The sequence below is a fragment of the Solenopsis invicta genome, chromosome 11 (genome assembly GCF_016802725.1).
Source record: "Solenopsis invicta isolate M01_SB chromosome 11, UNIL_Sinv_3.0, whole genome shotgun sequence".
Classification (NCBI taxonomy): Eukaryota; Metazoa; Arthropoda; class Insecta; order Hymenoptera; family Formicidae; genus Solenopsis; species Solenopsis invicta.
In genome coordinates, this window is record NC_052674.1 from 2,804,794 (window position 1) to 2,828,737 (window position 23,944).

The window sequence follows — 23,944 nt, forward strand, 5'->3', positions numbered from 1 at the left end:
ATTTTATTATACATTATAAAGCACGATTATTTTACATGATATAGGAATTTTGAAATAGATATTACGAAATATTCGAATTTACGTGACTGAAGTAAAGGATGGTAATAATAACAACAACAACGATAAGTTTTCTATATTATATAATTTAGTCGGCACTAGATTATGATGTCATGATGGTGAAATAACGTTTGTGGTCATCCTATACAATTTGCGTGAATAATGTGCCCTTTATAATCTTCCAAAATCGAAATCGTTTGAAAGTTTGGCTTTCGCGCGACCCCTGTAGTACGTGTCACTATTCTACGTGACATGCATATTTGAAATAAATTCGATAAGGGTTTCGCGGGAGGAATGTATGCGAATCGAGTTTATTCTACTGCCACTCGCACACGTGAAGCAAATAGATGAGAAAACGTGTGTGAATCAGGCTTAAGGAATGTACCCGGTTTATTTTTTATAATTGGCTCATTCTTCTGCGAGTTGCAGTGCAATTAGATTTTTAAGTTTTAATTGGGGGGGGGGGGAGAAGGAGGATCGATGTGTAGTATACAGAAATACTGCACTGCTACTGTAAAACAAACAAATATGAATTTTTGTACTCACTGATACACAAAGAAAATAAAATATACGCATGAAAAAGCTTTTATGAAAATATTTATAGCAAAAAAAGATTTGTGTACTTGGAAGTTATAGTGTATTTAATTATATTTTATTTTATTTATGATTGAAATGTTACGTATCAAATTATATATCAAGAGAACTCTATGAAAATTTGTACAAGTAGATACGAAAAACACACATAAGCCTCTAATCCAATTTATCAAAACAAGTTTTCACGAATGCCCAAAACAATCTCTTTTATTACAAACTCAATCAATCCTACAGGCGTACCAATAAAATGTTATCGATTAAACATGAACCAGTTTTTGTTTTCGTTTTTTTTTTTATCAACTATGATATCTTTTGTCGAAAATGTTGGAAACGAAATTGTCGGTGCGAGCGCGCGCGTTGTTCCCGATGAAGTGCACGTCGTTCGCTGCACACGCGTATAATGTCTTTTACCGCTATAAAGATGAGCGCATATTGTCGCGAAAGTACGCTAGATTATTCTTCATAGTGGCACAGTATATAACCGTGATAGTGGTACATGACGAACCGGGGTTGGCGGGGAAGAAGGGCGGGCAAAATTCCATGGAGGTACAAACGAGCATGTACAATGAGGCAGAGTGCATAGCTATGTTCTATAAGATATTCCACCGAAATGTCGAAGAGTGTATTACTCTTAAGAAATGAGCTGAGTTTGCTCGCTCGGCACCAGTTCGCTACTTGCCAGTTATAACACACTTGGATTCTAGTATCTTGTAAGTAGTACATCTAGCAGTCGCTCTTGCGGCAGATTCAGAGTTGTGCTCCCGTGAGAGACGTCGGCGAACGTTGGTTTCCTGTCCAAAATTCGCATATAAGTTTCACGGAGGGTAGAACACGTTTCATCCGCCTCTTTGCGACGCGTAACACAAACTGCATCGCACATGTGATAGACTAGCGAACGCGTTAAAGACTAGACTTTATTAATTCGTACATTAACAATTTTGTGTAATCTTTTGCACATAACGATATCTTTAGCATCTTGATTTTTTGTTGAATTTAATAATCCTTAATTGTTGTAGCCGTTTGTATAAAAGAGAATGAGAAAATATTTGAAATATTTCAATTTTCTTTTTTCTTGATCCTACGTTTGCAATCTGAGTTTCTTTTGACACAAACGAAATTCCTATTCTCAAATTTCGTGTTTTGTTAAATGGAGATTTTTATGTGAGTTATGAAAATATTTTAGAACATGCTATTTGACAATGTAATACATTTGAAAAGTAACTTGAAATTTTTGCAAACTTTTTTTTGTGGAAACCTAGAATGTGAAAGCTAGTAAAAAAACTTGGAGTGGGCAAAAAAGATTCAGATTGTAGACAGAGAGTTAATAATGATAGAATGACTTATGGTATGGGAATGAAAAGTAATTTTATTCTATTAGCTTAAAATAATTTTATTAATAAAACAATAATCTAATTTGATTAATTATCAGATTTTATAAGATTATTGAGAAGCGTATCAACACCATCGTCGGAAGTCGTGTTCATGAGATCGTTATTCTCTTTCCAGCGTCAGCACACATACGCGTAACATCCAACGAAGATGCGCAGCGGCGTGTAAACGATGCCAGTAATGATCTGATGGAAGATCTACCTGTTTTCGAGGCGACAGCGGCAAACGTCAGTGCATTTGTAGGACAAACCGCATATCTGCCGTGCCGCGTGCGAAACCTGGGCGACAAAGTAGTAAGTCCTCCCTTTTGCCTTTGCAGTCTTGTTGTAAACACCGAGCGAAAGTTCTTTCATAGCCATCGGCTTACTTAAGTTTTACATAATAGAGTATTTCATACTCTAAAATTTGCTAATATCAAGTAAGCTGGAATCTTTTCTACGTCAAAGACGTAACTGTCACGCAGTCATGAAACTATTTGAATTGCGTATTTCGTTTATTACGTTACTTGAAATATACATCATCATTGGACAATTAACAAAGGTCGCAACATATGTATGTATCGTTATTAATTGCAAACAAGCACTGACTGGCCCGACGGCAATTAATCTGAAAATTTACCGGAGACGGCTTCGATTCAAACAGGTTGCTTCCCGAGCAGCCTTATCTGCACAAGGGAGCCTACGTAATTAATACAGCAGCATGACAAATTGTCGCTTCCGTAATAGCGGGCCGCCAATAAATATCGCGGCTGCGATTAGAGCACGCGTTCTCCGCACGTAAACGTAGACGCACAGGCGGTGGGTGTCGCAGCGCGTAGGAAATGGCGTGTCTGCGACGATATATCATGAGGAGGAGCCGCGGGGACACAGACGTCGGTGTGCTTCCTTCAAAGGCGAAATCTCACCGATGCGTATCTCGCGGCGTTGACTAAGCGCGGCATAGATTTAACGAAGACGTATGGTGGCCTTAGCGTAGCTTTTCTTCAGCAACCGGTCCCCGCCTCCCAGCCATTCGTTGTATCGTCAAAGTTTTCAGTGCTAAATTTACAGTGCGAATCGTTGATCCGGCTGACTCATTAGACTTTATGGATATGGAGCGACGTATCTAGAACATCCTTCTCAATCGTTTCCGCCGCGAGGTGCGACGTCGAAGACAGAAAAGGGCGTTTTTACTTTTTTTTCTTTTACATGATTCTTAAACCGCAATCGACGTAAAAACCGAACGGGAAACTTCGCAAATTTGCAGCGTGGGAAGAATGTAAAAGGAAAGGGGGGAAACGAACACTTTATAACTTACCTACCTAAAATTCTTCGCTCTGCGGAACACGCGCAAATAGAATCTTTCGAAAATTCTTGCGTTCGCCCGGTGAGAAAGCTGGCTGTTAGGAAACCGGGAACACGGTTTCGCGGTAACAAGGGAGGCAAAAGGAAGGTCGACGAAACGAACGAACTGTGCGAATTTGCGGACTCAGTTACGATTCACGGTAGGTAGGTGGTGGTCCGCTATCATTCTTCGAAGAACGCGGAATCGTCGCGCCTGGCCGACGATCGTATTCAAAAGCCGTCAGTCGATTATGCTTCGCGGACACCCGTTAGATTAAGGGACCACTTGGCACCAATCATGTCTAGGAAGCAAATGTCATACGGTTCGCTATGCATTTCTCTCCACAAACACAATTTTTCGACACACCCATCCAATTTGCGCGACCCACTTTTCCGCTTTTCTGAATTTCCTCTCTTGCTTTGGAGAACGGGTTTCTTTCTGCTTCTATACGGGCTTTATTGTTATCGACCGAACGGCAGTAAACGTATGCAACTGGTGGATGGATGCAGTTTTTATAGCAGGTTTCGTCTCCTTTTTTCGCTTGGAGGAAGAAACATCCGGAATTGATGAGTGTAATTGTCCGTCGACTGACTCTTTTACGACGTTTCATAAAATTGAACAACATTAAAATGAATGATCCGCACGATTTTCTCTCTCTTTGTCGATTTAAAGAACCTGTCGTAGAAATATATGCGTGTTCTAAAATTTTTTAAATACTTAATTATAATATTTAGATTTTTGTTTCTATTTGTTTCACACATAAGGTATAAATAAAATGTCAAATATTTTAGGAACATATTCATATCAATTAAACATTAAAAAAAGTTTATATGAACATGGGTCTTAATTTCTGAGGTAGAAGGAATTTTGTTATGAATAGGTGAAATATCTTAAAAACGAAGCAACTGATTTTATTGCAATATGCCAGAATATGTATACAATGTCTCACAAACCGGTGATTTATTAGTTCTATTTTAGCGTTTTTAATATACACGATAACTAGACGAATCATATTATGTAAAAAAATCAAATAGTTTTATTTTGAAAAATGGAATCTTCATCCTCTTGAAAAATCGATTCTCTCTTCTCAAAATTGTTTTTGGTACATTTATTCCCCTTAAATTTATACAATTTTTATTTGAAACATTTTTTTATCAATTGTTTCATTTTTAAGATATTTTATTGTTTCACAATATAATTCCTCAAAAATTAACAGTTTTTAGATTCATGTTAATTGTTTTTAATGTTTTGATTGAAGGATATTTATCACTAATTAATTTACACCTTATTATGTATTTTTCTTTGTATTATAATTTATTAAAAATAGTTTTATTAAATTATCGAGTTATTATATTTTATAATAATTATGCATTCACAAGAACACGATAAATTATTATGGTTTTCATATATATTGCATTTATATTTCATTATTAATTTTTTTGAGATAATCATCAGAAATTAAAATTTTCAATAAATAATTCTTTATTATTTATATCTTACAGGCGTACCAACTATAATAATAAAAACCGCACTTTTTCACTGTGGTGAAAAAAAAAGTTTTCATTTTACCGTTGCCATCCAACCATAAAAATTTAAACTGAAGATTGATCGTACCGTCAAACGTGGTTCAATGTGCAATATTTCGAAAACGTACTTGTATCTAACAGAGATTTTATTGGAAGCGGACGAATATATATAGATTTCTTTAATAGTTGGGATACAGAATTGCTCAACGCGCATTTTCTCGGGGCACGGCCGGATGCATTTTTAGTTCACGTTCACCAGATTTATCCAATCTTTTCCACATTTTTCTTCCTTCCACTTATCTGTTTTCTTTTTTCCTCTCGCGATCCACCTTTAATTAAATATCGATCTACGTGCGGCGACGGTCAGCGGAGACGCGTCGATTACGGCAAGTTTTCTCGAGTTAAGTCGGAAAATCAAATGGAGTTTAAGAAGAAAATAATTGCGAGAGGTTAGTCGCGTTTATTTTAGTAAAACTCGGATTGCCTTTTAAAAAGGGACTCCAACGAAATTTGTAACGTCTCCTCATTACGGTCGGATTATCAGTTAACATTCTTGAGAATGAAGAAACTGATTGCTTGGACGTCATTATCTTTCGAGTCTCATTAGTTAAACGGCATTTAAAAATGAGCATTCAGGAAAGATGCAAAAGGAGATGTCAATTGCTACTTATAGAATGGCATTTTTTTTCTAATCGATCTTTAAATTAAATCGACGTTAAATTTATTTTAAACTAATTATTTTGTTTTAAGTGATCGTGGCACAAGAGTTGCGCGTCTGCTTTCTGTGTCAAAGATGATTTAAATCCAACTAAAGCAATATCAGATTTTTAATTGATCACCATTTCTCGGAAGACAATGATAAATCGAAAATATCCCTTTGCCATGATAATCACCGTGGGCATGCATAAGTATGCTTCAAATGGAGATCACGATCTTCAATCATGAAGAATCGACTTGAGAGAGATAAAAATTTTGTTGTAAAAATCAATTTATAATAATTATATTTTAGATATAATATAATGATATCGGTTTCATCATTAAAAGTTTTGAATACCTTATTATTTATTTTACTTTTGTATAAATGTGTAATATAATGTTTGTTATAAACTTTTACTCATTTACACCATAGCGTTCGCATTAGTTAATTCTCTTATCAGCTATAAATTTCTACAAAATTGAGTATAATTATCGAAATAAAGCTTAAGAGCTTCGATTTACTTTTCAAAATTTTGTTCTCAAAAATCGACACCTTGATCGATATTTAATCAAGGAGAGTAATTTCCATTTTCATTTAAGGAATTAAATTATTAAAAGAAAAAACTTGCAGCACTGTGGAAGTAGAATATACTTGGAAAGAATGGTTTTGCCAAAGTGTCTAAAAATTTAGCTAGGTATAAATAATTTTGTTTAGTCATCAAAATAATTGTTGGATACTGGAATTTATTAGAATGTCAAAACTTTTTACAACCTTGCGCTCATCATGCTTCTTACATAATTATTTTTATCAATCAACAAAGTTATTTTTAAATCTTTGTTTTCTAGTTAAATTTTTAGATATTTTATCAAAATCATTCTTTCCATATAGCGATAGTGAGATTTGTCATCCGACCGCACGTGCTTTAGATGCAACAAAATAACGGATGATAGTCAATTTTCTATAAAAGGTCTACGTAAGTATATATCTATTTTCTTTGCAAGGATATCAGGATTTGATCCCCAACGAAATATCAGTTTACGATTCCTTCGAGCAGGAACGTCGAGAGAGTCGAGATGCGAACGTAAGTCAGGGATGTTAGCAGGCAGCGAACGATCGTAGCTGCGCCAAGTGTACTGTATTCTTATTCTATAATTTAGTTTCCTCGAGAATCATCATTCTTTATACGTTCCAGCGAAGATGAGTTGTGAAAGCTGGGATTCTTTCGCATGGGGAAAATCCAAGTAGCGTCGAGATAAGATAATGCAACGTAAAGTGCAACGCTCAAATGCAATAAGCGTTCGCTTTGTACCATCACTGTGCTAGGCATTACCCTATTTCCTATTATATTTTCTATTAAGAGCCGGAACGATCATTTCGAAGGATAAATCAACTTTCTTGCTACTAAAGTTCCGTTTTCCGATAATACGACTTTAAGCGAGAAAATATGCTTTTCAAAACGTGATCACTAGGAACGGATTTATCGTAATCGAAAGATCTTTTTGTAATAAAATATAAAAATAGACTTGAATGCATAATAAGACAAATTTTGTGTAATAACGACCGCGCGTTCGCTTGTCTCGGTTTTTTTTTCAATATATTTCTCATTTATTCCGGAATATGATCTTTCGCCGTTGAACCTTTATATGCATATCCAGCATTTATTCAATGATTTATTCGTAGCTTTACGATAATTAATACGTCAGTTGAGAACGATTGGAAAATATTTCGTGTGAATAAAATGATTAAATAATTACGTGAAATTTCTATCTCTCGTATTCTGTCTTAATTGATATGCACCATTTGTTTAATCGTACATTAAAAACAGATATTATAAATTGGATTGTTAGTCTCTTCAAATCAGTGCAATCTATAACAAAAGAAGGCGTTTTTGCTTTCACTGTTTACAAAGTTAGTTCAACTTATAATGTTTTTATGCCACGGATTTTTTTTTTATGACGAATCGAATAGTAATGAAAAAGACTTAAAAGCCAAACGCAATGTTCATAAAATTTATATTTTTCAATGACAACTACTTCTCCATTATCCAGTGATGCAGAGAGCATGTCATTGCCTTGACTTTAAGCGTTTTGAGCATTACCTGCCACCAGGAATTGTGTGAATTAATGGTTCCAATGGTAATGCTCGCCATCAGCATAAAATCAGGCACGTCGGAGTCCTGGTATAGAATCCCCTAAAAGTGTTTCGTAACTCGTTCACCTTCTCGACGGTCCAAAACATCCGCGACATGATGGATGGCCGGAAGGGGATTCCTCGGTACTTATGCTGCTCATGAAGTTCGACGAGCTTATCCTTTGTCCGTGTTTCGCTATTGGGTTTTGCTTGGTATTCGTCAAATTCGCGCAACGAAAAAACTTACTGAAAATTTTATCGTGCTCACTGCCTCAAAACTTTGTGCTTTTCGCAAAATACTTGACACTTAAATCTACGACTCGCGTTTTTCCTTCGACAAATAGTATTAACAAAGACTCTTCTTCAATTTAACCGTCACAATTGTAAATTAAAAAAAAAAGATACGAAGAACTATCACTTAATTATTTGACAAGGCAACATCTTCATTAAACTCTAATGCTATTATGTTTTGATACAAACGTGAAATTTTCTGTAAAATCATGATTTGTTAACCTCGCGCCCACATCAAACGTCGCGTAGCATGATGGATCGAGGCGAAAAACCGCGTACCCGTTCCTGCGAGATCGATTTTCTGCTAGGTGTAAGGCTTGAATCCTCGGGGCAGCATTTCCACAGCATAAATTGGACAAGCGCGAATTCCGAACGTGCATTATTCATGGATTCCGAGATAAGGGAATGCGATCGGTTCGAAAAACTCGGCGCGACGTGTGTATGTCTGCGAATATAAGAGAAAAAGGCAAAAAAAAAACGGCTGCAGCATGCGGCGGTCATTACATTTCATTTTGATTAAGTTATATCTTTTGAGCGGGGCTGTTATCGAAGCTGATCGTTTTCGATGCCTTGTACATAGAGGATAATAGAGTAATAGTCTCTTAAAATATTGAATTTTCGTGCAGCTTTTTGACTATTTGACAGCTTCCAAATTATAAGCTAATCTTATTCGAATTAAATTGAAATTACAATTAAATGGACTGTATCTAAAGAATTTTACAATGTTTTTTTGAAAATTTTTAAGAGACCTGTAGAGGAAAGGAAGGAATATCATTTTGTGGAATATCATTTTGTTTTTTGATAATAACTCGGTGAATATTAACACAACACAATTTTAACTAACGCCAGTTTATTAATCATAAAATTCTACTAATCACCTTATAAAATCGTAATTTATCGGGTATATAAAACGAATGTAATTTATAATTTATTAAAAAGGGAAAAAATACTAACAACTAATACAACTAATAACAACTAATGTCATGAAGGGCACTTTTATTTGTAAAAAATTAATTAATGATCTTTCGTAGATTTTACATGCAAATAAATGTTACAAAACAAGGTTTTACAAACATTTTATAAAATGTATTTTATTAAAAGAAATTTTTTTAAATAATTTTTTTAACTTAAAATTTTTTTTTTAATGAAACTTAAAAACTTTTTAAAATAATCTCTTTGCTTCAAATAAAGATTATACAATGTTTACAATGAGATTGTAAAACAAGAATGACGCTCATAGTGTACATAGCGAACTATACTCCACAGCTCACATATAACTTGACTTTATTCGCAGAATTTATGTACACGTTACGGTTCACATTAAATTCAATAATATTATTTAAAATTTATATTCAATGCCGTCAAGTTAGACTAAAGTTAAAAAATTAATACGTAACATACTTCTTAAAATTACGTGGGGAGCATAAACCTGTAACAATACCTGCAAAACTGAAACTCAGCTTTCATATAAACACAGCGAACTCTAATGACCAGTAACCATTCTACAATGTGTGAAATGTTTAAATAGATTGTAACGAAGTAATTTTAACGGTTGCTCTTAGAATTCAACGCGAGTCATGCGAAATATCGTGATATTCTACGACCGCCGTCCTTCCTCTATAATCACCGGAATAAATGATATGATGATTCAGCGATGACATACTGAACAAATCATTTACATTCCTATCAATTAGTAACGATTACTGCAGAGATGAAATTTATGAAAAGGACGACGGTACGTATCTGAGCGTTATCGATCGTAAATTAGTGCAAAGCGTATGATTGCCATTATGCAGGAGCGCAATAAATTTACATTTGCGCGAGGTATCGTTTATCGTTTCCCCCTGAGATTATTACGAAATAAAATTGAAAATGTTTCGGCGCTTTCATGAAACATCACGTGCTTGAATAATTGCCCGTATTCCCTCGGAACTGTATCAACAGAGGCTGCTGCGCGAGCTTGATGTATGGCTTTATGTGTTTACGGTTTATATGCCGTGGATGTATGAACGCTTTTTTTTCGTAGTACAACGAAGCGCGATATTAGTAACGTATTCGCGTATTAACATACGGATGGGCAAAAATATGCGATACATCGGAAATAACGTTGATATCATAATTGCAGCGGAAAGGTTGCCGCAGCAAATTGCCACATTCAATAATGGGCAAAAGTAATAATGATTGATAGTCAAACTGCCATTAAACCGATGATATTTACTCACAAATGGACGTAATTGTCGTAGTAAATTTTTTACCAGGTGCATCATAATTTTTATTCTATGTACAATACAATTGTTGAACATGTTTGATGGTTTAACTTTGCTTTTAAATCGTTTGACGAATAGACAATAATTACATTGCATTTTGTATCGCGACCCTAATAATTAATATTAATTGTAAACATTATCTTACCAATGGTGGTTGCCGCGGAAAGATAAAAATAACATAACAATGGCACGACAACATGTCCATTATACCACACTGCATCTGAATAGCTAATTCTTAAGTACTCTTAAAAAATTCAGCGGGGATTTTAATTACGAAAAGTCTTTCAAGCGTTCAAAAGAAAGGGAGCTTTTTTCATTAAGATTACAGTGGACTGCCAGGGCGTTTTCTAAACAAATGTTCTCTTTTCCATTGTGTCGCTCTGGCGGAGAAAAGAAAAAGGAGAGAAGCGCGAGAGGGTGAAAAACGCAGGAGAGAGAGAAAGTGAAGCAAGTGTAGGTAGGTGGCACGGATGGAATGTTGCCAGGTATTTCAAAGGTGAGAGATCACTTTGCGTTTAGAAGAAACTTTTTGCCTTTCACGTGCTGCTACATACGTGAAATGCGCGCGAGGTGGAAAAACGTGAGGATAGATTGGGAGGACATGCGGGAGTTTAGGTGGAAATGTGTAGCTTCTAGTTTTGCTGTGGAAGATTCTGCAACAATGGCAACTGCAGCCTTATAACGTACAAGTCAACCGCAAAATTACGCGATTGAATTAGCGATTGATTATACAATTCGGTAATTTCTGTAATTACACGAACAAGGGAATCGCCCTTAGCGTGAAACATTCGAAATTATATTTGCAAATGACATGGCAATCGATTGATTTCGCTTTTGAATACGTTCTTTATGTTAATTTACTCGTTTATTTTAAATACATGTGAGACAGTATAATTTAAACTTTAATTGCCTTTTCTATTTTGAAAAATGGCCCACTGTCGTTTCTGAAGGTGTAATACCTTTTAACTTATTTTCACGAATTAGAATTTTAGTTCTATAGAATTGGCAGTTAAAAAGAATTTTTTCGTAAAATATATAACAGCATTAAAATGAGACAAATGGTTTTCGTGTTAAAGTTTGTTTATTTAACTATACAACGTTGATTTCAAATTAATTCATGGTTGATTTATTCATCATCGAAATAATTGACTGTTAAATATTGATTTAATAACTCATATTATAGAATTCTGAAAATGAACAATATGTCAATTGCAAGTACTACAAATGTAAAAAGTTAATAAAATTTACCGTAGAACGTCTTTAATAGTTTCTTTTTAATATCTTAAATAATTTGCGAAAGATTTATATATATATATATATTTTTTTTTTTTAATGAAATTTGCGAAAAGAAAACAGTTTTACTGAAATATTTAAAAATTTAGCTAGTTACAGATCTGAAAATAATTTTATTGGATTATCAAAATAATTATGTAAAATACTCAATAACTAGTTGAGAGACTGTCACAACTTTTGCAGCATTATCATACGTCATACTTTTATAATTATTTTAACGTTTTACAAAAATATTTTCAAGTCTGTACATTGACAGAAATATCAATCAAACGTTTAAATAAATAGCGATCAAATGAATTTTGTAATTACTGATACCAAAGACTTATTGTTAGTTAAGTTTTATAAATTATTTGATTATAAATTATACAAAAATGATTGTTTGCTTAAGACTACAGATTATTTCATTAAAATAACTACACATTTAATTATTATAATTATAAAATTTATTTGATCCCTATTTAACTAAACGTTTGGTCTATCTCAAATATTTCTCTCAGTGGCTACTGGCTAAATTCTTTAATAATGTACTTTGGCAAAACCATTCTTCTCATGTATATAAGACATCTCCTTTTACCATTTTTAGCACTGAAACTCTGCAATGACACGCGTAAATTATTATCCCCATATCTCCACTTCGCGTGAAGTGGTACATATTGCTTCCAAGGATGCACAATAGCTAGGTTGCCCCTCTCGCCGCAGCTGCAAACGATAGGGAAAGCACTGCTCGCAAAGTACAGCCAGTAACAACTTCCCGGTACAACCGAAGTCGACACCGAAACCGGTGGAAATGCAGCTTGGAGCTCCTTTTCGTTTGCCAACGTCGGACGGCTACGTCGTCGCCGTTTACGAAACTTTTATCGCGAAATGTGAAACTGTCCGGTTACTCAGAAGCGGCGCTTCTGAAAAGAAGTTCTCGCCTTTTAGAAACGATCCACGTCAGCATCCACCGTGCGGCCGCGTAAGCGCCACATAAATCTAAGAGATGGTTGGTGGTTTTTTGTGCGAATCGACGGTAGTTTCAATGACGATTGGAAATGAAATAGAGCTGACAATTTTTGAGAGAGCACCTAGTGATCGAATGTGTAATTGATATATCTCATTTTGTTTGCCGCTTTCGTTGCATGCCAGAGAATTGCAAACAGTTATATGATCGCATAATCAACATATTTGTTATAATATTGGAACAAGTCTCGGATTACCGTTCGACTTTGAAAGGCAATATTTTGATGTATCTGTGATTGGCGCCTTTCATTTGTGAAATGAATGCGCTTTAGTATTGGAGAATTTTAATGAACGATGTTATTAATGTAATTGGCGGCATCAATATCGTGTTTATTATCTGATGATTTTATCATACTTGTATAATTTAATTAATAACGTTTGCATTCTAACTATAAGTTGAAACGAAAGGTAGCTCGCGCTCAATCAAGTTTGATAAATCTGTTTGATAATTGACGTATAACTGATAGATGCTGAAAAATATTAAATAAAGATCGTTTCACTTTATATTTCTTGCGACAAATGTATTAAAAATTTATCTGATACATCAAGAAAGAATGTATCAAATAATCTGGTTGTATTAAGCCACTGATCATTAAGAGAAATAAATATTGCAATTAACATTTTTTTATTATAAAATGTGAATAAAATTCTTATCCTTAATTAAAAATTTCGGATTTCGGTTTATTTGGTTTACGTTGATGAAAATTTTGTTTAATGATATAATTGATTTTAACAAGAATTTTGCACGATTATTTGCATTTTGCAAATTTATTCAATTGCAATTAATTAACGGCAACATACAAATTGATGAGAATTTGTTGAACGGTCATAAAATAAAGAAAAAAGGACCGATACTTAATAAGTTTCGTTATCAGAGTTCATGGTGCGTTGAAATATGAAATATAGGATCATGCAGTCGTGATTCTATATTTCACGATCGCAAATATTGCCAAGAGGAAAAATACAGTAAAAAGTGCTCAAATTATGAAAGAAAAACAATGCGTTGGCAGCAGGGAAAAGCGTGCCACGGATTTTTTATTTTTTTTTATTTTTTTACATGCGATCGTTACGCACAACAGCGTCACCGACAGACAGTCTGCTTCCTACTGTAATTAACGTCCGAAAAACACAGACGCAATGTCGGATTACGAATAAAAATATGACAACTGTGGTCGGCGCGCGGCATACGTTTTAAAAGTCGCTTATGAAAATAACAGACACGGGCAACAAACGTGTCGCGTTTAAAATTAAAAACGTCCATCGTGAGTTAGCTGGGCGGACGAATGCGCGCGATCCCTCACTTCGCGCGCGAAACGACACTGCGTTATACGTGCTAACAAGCCTCGAATTGTGCGGTAAGTTTGTGCTATCACGCCCAGAGATTTAGTGAATCCACTTAACCATGTTTGTAGAATTTGCAAGCAACAGCAATTTACGTTTCATGTAATTCAGTCGTATGCGAGATGAGATTTGCTTTACTTTCATTTCGGCATAATTATAAAAAGCACGTTTCGTACATTGGTATTCGAATATTTTGTTATTTAACTTGGTTGAAAATAAGTTTTAAATCTATATTATTTATTTGTAGAATTTGGTAAGTTCATATTTTCTAAAGATAAATTAAGTTAATGTGAATGAATGTAATTATAAAATGAATGTAATTATATTAAAAGTTGCATGAACAAACCAACTTATTGTTAGTCAAAAGTTGCCATTAAATTAAGCTAACTTAAATTAAAAGTTAATTTTTAAAAGTTTTACTTATTATTAAATTAGAATGTTGCAAACATTTTAAAAATTAGATCACTCTAAATAACAAAACAATCAAAAATGAATCATCAAATAAATTTAATATTTGATTTGTAAATTAAACCTTAACTATTCTGACGGGATACAAATGTAAAACCTTATCGCAAACAATTACGCAAATATTTCTCATGGCACAATTATTTATTAATATTTAATTATTAAATAATATAATATTTATTATATTTAATAATTAAATAAGTATTCTAAAATTTTTGAAAATTAGAAAAAAATCTTTATTTGTGTTACTTTATTTAAAACCCTACAAACTTTCTGTTATATTTGTAATAAATGATTTCAGCTTCAGAATGTTTACTACATCACACAAAAAAAACATCAAGTTTTTAAATTTTATTTCAATTAAAACTTTTATCAAAATTTGGGTACAAAAACACTACCCTCCTGGATAGTTGTGCAGGTGAGATTTGACTAGTGTAGTTGAGCGTTAAATTTATATGAAATAACAAGGAAATACTGTGTTTTTATATAGCTGTTTTTTTCTTTTATAATTTTTTACATAAGTAAATTTGCAACTTAGAAATAAAGTTAATAAATAAAAAATTATGTATTTTAAAAATAACTAATTGAAGTTAAAAATTAATTCACTTGAAAAATTAACTAAGTAAAATTAAATACAATATTATTAACTTTTTAACTTTATTATTGAACTTTTTAATCAGTTACTACATCTAAACCTGTTTATTTATACAACGTTTAATTTACCATAAATATATCATTTTTTATCAGACTATATTCGACTCTTTATATTATTATATTTGCGTTAATAATACATGACAATTTATTTCTTTATAGTACTGATACTCTTCTTTCAGTTTCTACATCTTGTTTTAATAAATTTATTATGTGTGCATTCTCAAATTCTATTAACATATACCGAGTTTGTACGTCAAGTGATACGTGACGCTTGGGGATAATTAAATTTATCTCATTTAAACGTATTTGCACCGCGATTTCGATGGATGCAACTTTACAATTTTCCATATTTTAACATGCTCGTGCGCCTACCGTTTTGGCGATCGGATTTAAATCAGCATCGACGCTAACATGGAAATTAATTAATTAGGTCGAAAGCTTCGTTCTGCCATTAACGGCGCGAAGCACTGTTACATAAATATGCACTAAAGCGTATTGATATTATGCTTGAGAGTTTGCATCCAGCGTGAAATGGAATGTGACGGAATATTAATTAAAGTAACCGAATATTAGCTTCCATGATTTAATTATATAGACGCGTATTTGCATTTTTTGAATGCATTATAATTTTATTTTTTAAATATTTATGCATTGAAATATTTAATGTTTTGTTTTGATCAAATATCAATTAAACGGGTAATAAACTAAAATTTTAGTATTGTATCACGACATGATGATAAAGACATTAACATAAAATATAAATTCAGTGAAACGTAAAGTAAATTCACTGCTGCTTTATTTATGTGGGATGGAAAAAGGGAGAGCAGAATCATTTATTGTGAAAGCCTCTCTTCAGAGAAAACTGAATTCTTTGTACACAGAGAAAACGATTTCTTTGTACTTAATAAATTTTATTTATTATATTCAAACATATTTATTTGGAATAATCCAAACAAACTAATGTTTGAATCAATAAGTACGATTAATAATAGTGTTATTTTCGTCAAATAATAAATGTTGAATGAAACAACAATATTTTTATTCAAATAAATGTTTTGTACAAGCACATGTTTCAGTCAAATAGATAGGAATACTAATTCTCATGAAATTTTTTTCTCCGTGTACCTATATCGAATGTATAAAAAAAATTTCAATAACTTGGGGATACTAATTTCAAGAACAAAGATTGTGAATCATGAAATTGTGTAATATTAATCTGATTGTCCTAACAGTCTATCAAATCTCATCGATATTTAACGTAGGTATCCATATTTGCTGCATAAAAGCTAACGTGAATAGGGCATTTCGCGATTTCTCGTTTTTTTTTTAACGGGTCCGAGAAAGCTCTTTTCAGAGTGGAAAATTGTCGAACGAGTCTCGATGCTTTTTTCGAGGGTGTTCAATGGAACGAAGACTGATTCTAGCGTGGCTCAATGAGAGACAAAGAGAAAGAAGTAGAAAGAACGTGGGAAAGGGCGTGAAGAGTAGAAAACGTAAAACGATGTAAAAAAAAATTGGGAATAATATGAGAGGGCATTGGACACGACGTACGTTTTTCGAGGTGGTTCGCATTTTACCTTCGGACATTGTCAGAGAGTCAATTTGCATAAATGCAGGGACAAGGATATTCTCTTTTTCATATTATACATTTTATTTTCTTTGTCGATTAATATTCAGGGCATTTTCTTTATCCGAGTCAATGTGATCTTCTGTTATAAAATATCTTTTCTGATATGAGGAATTTGATGAGGAGTACTTGACATACTGCTGCATATAACAATTTCACATTTATTACTATTGTTTCAATTATTTTCACGTACATCATAAAAATTTCGTACTTTTAACAAAAGCTGTTCAATTGAAGCATTTTTTTATAATAGTCAATCAATTTTATGTTTTAGTTTTTAATTTTTAACAAGTTTAATAATTTTATTTTATATAACAAAAAATTTAGTTGTTTCTGCGAAATACATATAAATAACAATCATTTGTTTACACTACAACTAAATTTTTTATTATATAAAACAGTATATTTGATTGTTGTTTAAAAATTTTGAAAACTGAACAGTTTTTGTGTTGAAGGTATTAATTCTTTTTTAGTGTAAATATTTAATATTTCTGATATTTTGTTGATATATTATTTTAAAAGTTTTATGACAAAATATGACAATGTATCATAGTGTTACGAATGCGAAAGAAAGTCCTGTGGCGCCAATTAATGCAACTTTCTATCAAAATGAAGCTTTCGATCTTACGCGTCCATACCATCTGCCCCGTATCTCGCTCCGGTCTATCACGTTTCCGTAAAAGAAGATGTCGATAAAATCATTCGCCGTAGCACGGCGCCGGCGTCGAGAGGTCATCTAATTGTTTTCTTCCGGAAGTTCCACCGGAGACGTCTCTCGCCGTGACAAACGACGCCCTTATCCTCTCTGCCCGCGCACTCCGCCCTTTTCACTCGCCGTTCGCAAAAAGAGCTCGCGATCACGAGAGGAGAAAATGACGCGCGGTTCCTCCGATGGCCGTCCGTCCGAACGACAGTGTTCTCTCGCGAGCATAGGCATCGCAACTTCCGTGGAATTGATTTAATCCCAGTCAACGTCATGCGATTTAATTGACGTCTCTAGAAATTTCAGTTCTACACACTGAAACGTTAAAGCTGCGACTTTATGGAGAAATAATCCGGCGCGTTGATGAAATAAAAGTACGCTCATCGTATTCTATAATTTTGAAATAAAAATTTAAACAAAATAATCATATATTTTACGTTTTATATTTCAATGAAACGCGGAGATCTCCACGATAAATAGCGGATATTTTTATAAAAATCTTTTGTTCTTAAAATAAAATGATAAATCGACCGCACGTTGCAATATATATACAATACTTGTACAAACGTACACAATGTAAAATGTCAAAGTAATTTTAGAAAAGGATTGAGAGGGTGGTTTTCTCTTTCTTAGAATTTATCTACGTTATTTGTGCGCAACGTAGAAATCTGGCACGCCAGCCGGATTGACAAGGGCTTAATTAAGAAGTCGGGCACCTGGCACTAAAAAAAAAAAAAAAAATAGACGCGATAATAGTGACGCGGCCGAAGTCGCCATTCCAGCGACCGATAATTGATGAGCGAGTGCAGTAGCGTGCAAGAGGAGGCACTGGCGGTAGCGACGTTACAAACGATGACGCGGTATTATTTCATTATTTATGGTACGAATTTTGCCGTGGCCGGCGCGGCGCCGGCCGACGTTTTTCCGATTCCGCGCCGCTAGAAGCGCGGATTAAGTTACCGTTGGTGGGCTGAATTAAAACGCTAATAACGAGCGGTGATATTTATTGGACGGCTTTTGCGGGGGTTAGAAGCGGAAGCCGCCGCCCTCCGCGTTTCACTCTCATCTCTCTTTCGCGTTTGCTTCTCGACCCTCCTCCTCCGTTCTCGAAGCCCTTCATCCACCCTTCCTCCCACCTTCTACTCTTTCCCACCTTCGCAGCGAACTTTTACCGATCTCCGTGCTACCATTGTTTCCCAAACAACGGTTCTTACCACTTTTATGAGGGAGATTTCGAGCTTAGCCAGGCAGATAACTCCGCCGCGCTTGTCGCTTAATCCGTCGACCGTCTCCCTCCCTCCCCTCCTCTCATCAGACACACTTTCAACCCTTATTTCTTTGCGTCCTTGGTATCAAGCGATTTTGGCATGTACAAAAGCCAAGGTTTTTAACCGCGCAGGTCATTTTTATGAGCCACGAATTATGGAGCGACTTATTAGTTTACATGGCTATGAGAAAGCTGTACACGGAAAAAAACGATTTTGCCGAAGTATTTAATTATTTAGTTGGATACAGATCTGAAAATAACTTTGTTGGACCATCAAAATAATTATGACGGACGTTCAAGCGTAATGAGCAATGCTGCAAAAAATTTTGACATTCTAATAATCAGTTGGAGAGTCCAACAATAATTACTTTGAAGGCTTAACAAAATTATTTTCAGATCTGTAGCCAGCTAAATTTTTCAATACTGCAGCAAAGCCATTCTTTCTGTGTACAATAATTGGTTTTGAGGTGGTTGTATACAGTTCACGTTGAATTTTACAAGTAAGTTGTAAAACTTTCTGATGAGACGAGATTAAAAAAAAATTAATAAAGAGAGGTTCTTAACGCTGTTGTTCAAATTTACTGTACGATCGTAAAAGAACATTTTCTTTTTTACTGAAGTATCTAAAAGTTCAGCTGGATATAAATCTGAAAATAATTCTATTGGATCGTCAAAATAATTACGACGAACATTCAAACATGATGTGCGATGTTGCAAAAAAATTTTGATATTCTAGCAATCAGCTTGAGAAATCTACATAATTATTTTGATGGTTTAAAATTATTTTCAAATTTGTATCTTGCTAAATTTTTAAATATTTTAATAAAAAACCATTCTTTCCGTGTATTATACTATACAATACGTTTCAGTTAACATATACATATACCTATATAATAAAAGAGCTCTGTAAAAATTTTTTTTACAGAAAAGAAATCTTACATTAACAGACAAAGTCACAAACTGCAAGAGAAAAAGTTTTACACAAAATATTAGTAAGGAAATAAAATAAATTTTGAGTTGAGTATATTTCCGAACAGAATAGCGGGACTAAACGTTGATGAGCTACAATGAAATTTAATACTGCCGTTACGCGGAAAGGTTAATACAGATTTGTCGATCGGTGAAGATTGAATATGATATCGATAACGTTGCGGAGTCATTTTTGCAAAGGCATTGATATTTACAAATAAATATAGGAAAATAGAAGCCGGGGCGTTATTATAACGCCGTATTACGGGATATCGCGTAGATATACCTTTCGCGGCTTAACACATCTCTTTCGGAGGTCGATAAACCGTGGAACGTTGAACTGATGTAAGCCACGTTCAAAACGAGCTTAATCCGCTTTCGAGTTGAGCGCGCCGCGCGATCGTGCAGTAGTCATAGAATTTTTTAATCGGGGCCCCGTGGAAGTGACGCACTCGACTCCCGAGATCTAAAAGGGATTTAAGTCCGCCATTATAGATGCCCTCGCCATTACCGCCAGTGTCACGGATGGGATTGCGTCGAAATGTTTTAGCAGCACGACGCCGCGACAACCGGGCGTTTCGGGGACGGAATTCAAAACGGGCTTAAGTCGCTGTCGTAAGTAGCTTAGACCGATTTCACGCCTCGTTTTGCGTTTCTCAGCCGCGTTTACAGTCAGTCGAATTCTGCAACGTAAAAAATGCCAGTGTTCGCGCGACACCGTAAAATCGCACCGTGGATTTAGCGATCGTATCTGAAGTAGATTAAACGCGCGCTTGGACTGTTTCAATTTCGACGCTCGTAGAATTTTTGGATTAACCGTAAAATCGGAAACCTTTCAGCCCTGCTTTTATTCACTTGGCATTTATAAATAACGTGTGAAGCGCTTGCCGTGATTATGCTTGTCCGCATTCAAACGTTCGTTCCTCCCTTGCTTTTAATTCCGCGCGCGCTTTCGCTTTGCATAATCTTATAGTGCGATTTCAAAGTAATTAATTTGCCACGCGCACACACCGAAAAAAAAAAAAAAAATGTATTCTCAGCTTAAGAACTTCTCTTTTATTTTTATATTGTAATTTCTCCAAGCTGCCAAAAGGATTTTCTTAACTTCAAAGGAAATTAATCTAAAGGATAGATTAGCAAAGGTAATTTTTATAAAGATATAAGTAAGATGAGATTAAATTTAACGTATTAATTTAATTGTGACGATGCGCTGAAGAAATTGTATCTTTGAAATAAGAGAATTACGTACTTTGCGAGCACTTTTAACACATATTCTTAATGGAAATGAGAATATTCTTCTTTCCTAGAATATCCTTTGAAATTCTAAGAGAATATGTTCTTTCTAACGAACTTCTGGACAATGATATTCTATAGCAGACCATGTTTCATTTAGCGTTTGCAACAATTATACAGTTATAATTTAATATAGCCAGTGCAGTATAGTATTTGAAGCTCAAAGCTCTCTAAACATTTGTGATACTAAAATAATGAATGAGATGGTAATAAAAAGTCTCAAACAATGTACATTTTTAAAGATCATTGATTACAATTTTTTAAGTAACAGTTCTGAAAGGGAGGGGGGGGGGCTAAATAATTAATTGTGTAACTATGTCTGAGAATCGATAATACTCTTTTGCGTTGTGCAAACAAAAATTTTGAATATTTGTAATTTTGGCATCATGTTTCGACATTATATGAGCCTTTTTTGGGTTTTGAGTTTTTTATATTTAAAATAACTGTATTATATTAATATTTATTTGAAAAGTTGCGGATGAAGAAGGCAAAGTCAAATTGAAATATACGATTAAATATTGTTATATCTTTTAACAATAATAAATATTAAGATCCATTATTGATTTGTTATCACTCGTTAATTTGCTAACATTTCGAATCTATTGGGAAGGGCCTTACGAGATGATTAAGAAAATTAATGAGGTAGTTTATTGCGTGCGGAAATCTAAAAGGCATAGGAACAAAGTTGTTCATTTAGATAGACTTGCTGTATTTCAAGACAGGAAATCTTTGTAGGGGAAGAGAGATTTGTTTAAAATATTGATGAAGCCTAGAATATTTTTTTTCTATTGTTTGTAATTTTTTATTAGTTTTTTATTTAACCTTTATGATATCGGTAGAAAAGAGCATGTTTTAATAAGATTTAATATTTAAAAATTATATATTTTCTTTCATATTTGTGGAAAATTAGTCCTAGAATAAAAAAGTCGTATAAAAAATCCATCTTACTATCTCATGTATTCAATAATTAAGAATAACTAATACTAACCTGTTCTTTAGAAGAATTTTCTTTGAAATTAGAAAATTAAAAATCCTTATGGTGCCTCTTTTAAAAGAGACTGCTAAAATCAGAGAGAAATTCTTAAGTTGAAAATACAATTTTTGTCGGCGCAGAGATAATATTTTCAATGCGAGCGACGAATTAATAAGGTCGGTGTAGTAGCCTCTTATGGATATGCGTGTTCGTACTCGGGCGAACCGCGTCATCAATCACCGTGGGAAAAACAGCGCCAACAGTTTGGAGAAACACGCGCGTTTCCCTTATAATGATATGCAAATGTATTTAACGACGATTCCACGCGGCGCGGCGTATGCGACTCGATTGTCGCGCAAACAAACCGAACCCGTCGCCAAATTCGTGTGCTCGCGCGCGTTAGCGCGAAATTTCATAATTGTCGGAATAGTTATCGCCGATCCCCCCCCGATCGAAATTCACAATTGGACACGCGCGCGACAGCTTTAATTTATTCATCGACGTCCCAAATATTTTAAGCAATAAAACTACGGCGGTTCTTTTTTTTTCACGAGTATCGGATTGGATCGAGCGCGCGGCCTCGCTCGCCCAACGGCGGAAGCGACAGTTGACGTTGATGCGAAGCGTGGTATATCGGTGGGATAGTTTCATTTAACCACCGCCAACTCTCCCCCAGCGGACCATCGCTCCCGATCGCTCTCGTTCGTTGTACCAGCCGCGTACGAACGCGCGACTGCGACTATTGAACTGTTCTCATCCCCGATTAACTTTAACGCCGACCGTGCGCCCACCACCCCCGTCGACAAACCGCCCCCGAATGCGTAAAAATTTCATCAAATGGCATCGAGGCGCGCTATGAAAGCGCTAGTGAAAATAACGGGTTTCCAATTGGCAAACACGAGCCGCTGGTTGTGGGGTGCAGTTAAGGACGTAAATGCTCATAAATCCGCGAAACTCGTCGAGTTTCCGTTAAATTATGTGACCGAGCGCATTAATTGCGGAAAGAAGCGAGATAATACATTTCGCCTAGGATCATTAAGACTTCGATAAACTCGATAGAATTGTTGGCGGCTTTCGCGAGACGATACAATCGATAATTTGCACAGGATTTGTTTAAATTTATTGTGTGGCTAATGTGCATATATATAAAATGTGCACTAAAGGAAAAAAAATTTTTTTAATGAAAAAAGTACATTTTTTTAAAACCATATATTTTAATGCAAACATTGGTTTGTTCTGTTTAAGTAAAAATATTTACTTTTAAGTAATTAGACATGTTACCTTACAGTACACAATTTGTATTTTACATATTTTTTAATAATTATTTTAAAAAATGAACAAATAATATTATTAATTAAATGTCAGGCTTCCATATATTTATTTAGGATAATGTTTGACCATCTTAATAAATATTTAAGGATATCTTAACCGTTTACATGCATTCTATTATGTAGGCGTTGCAGACAACTTTAGTGAAAACAAAGAAAGTTAATATCAAAAGAATCAATTTATAATTTGTAACAGTTGATATAACACTCACAACGCAAATTTATCACAATTAATTCACATGAAAATAACGCACTCTGTGCAGAAAGAGATTTAAGCGATGCATATTACAATTACTTAATAAAATGATGCATTAATAATTGTTGAAACACAGTAAAGGCTTCCCGGTGAAAGCTCGAATGTCAGTAGCCGCAAGCCGGTATTTCAATCTCATTCAAAATTAACTGAACAATAATCCAAGTTCCGTTATATACGCTTTACGGATCGCGGAACGTCCGATGACTGTTAATTTGCATGTTACAATATTAATTAAGGAAGAACATCCTCACGCACAGACACACACACACACACACACACACACACACACACACACACACACATACACACACAACCCTTTCTCGCGCTTCCGTGGAGAAGCCATCGACCTCCAGCGTATTTCAGCCTCGGATCGTACCCGAAATTTCGGCAATAAAACACTCCCAGCGCGCTCCTCTTCCCCTTCTGAAACTGAGATTAGTCTACTTGGTAGTAGTAGGCTTATTGAAGTTGATTAAAGAAGTGACGGGAAGAAGACCGG

At 34.6% G+C, this 23,944-nt stretch overlaps 1 protein-coding gene across 5 annotated transcripts in view; it reads left to right on the forward strand.

Moving 5' to 3' along the window:
• The window catches only part of LOC105194636 (zwei Ig domain protein zig-8), a 125,015-nt gene that overhangs the window by 38,267 nt on the left and 62,804 nt on the right, over positions 1 to 23,944 (forward strand). For all 5 annotated transcript variants that reach the window (XM_011159655.3, XM_039454872.1, XM_039454871.1 and 2 more), the window contains one exon: positions 2,158 to 2,333. In XM_011159655.3, coding sequence (XP_011157957.2) covers positions 2,158 to 2,333 — 176 coding nt within the window. The remainder of the gene's footprint in view (positions 1 to 2,157; positions 2,334 to 23,944) is intronic.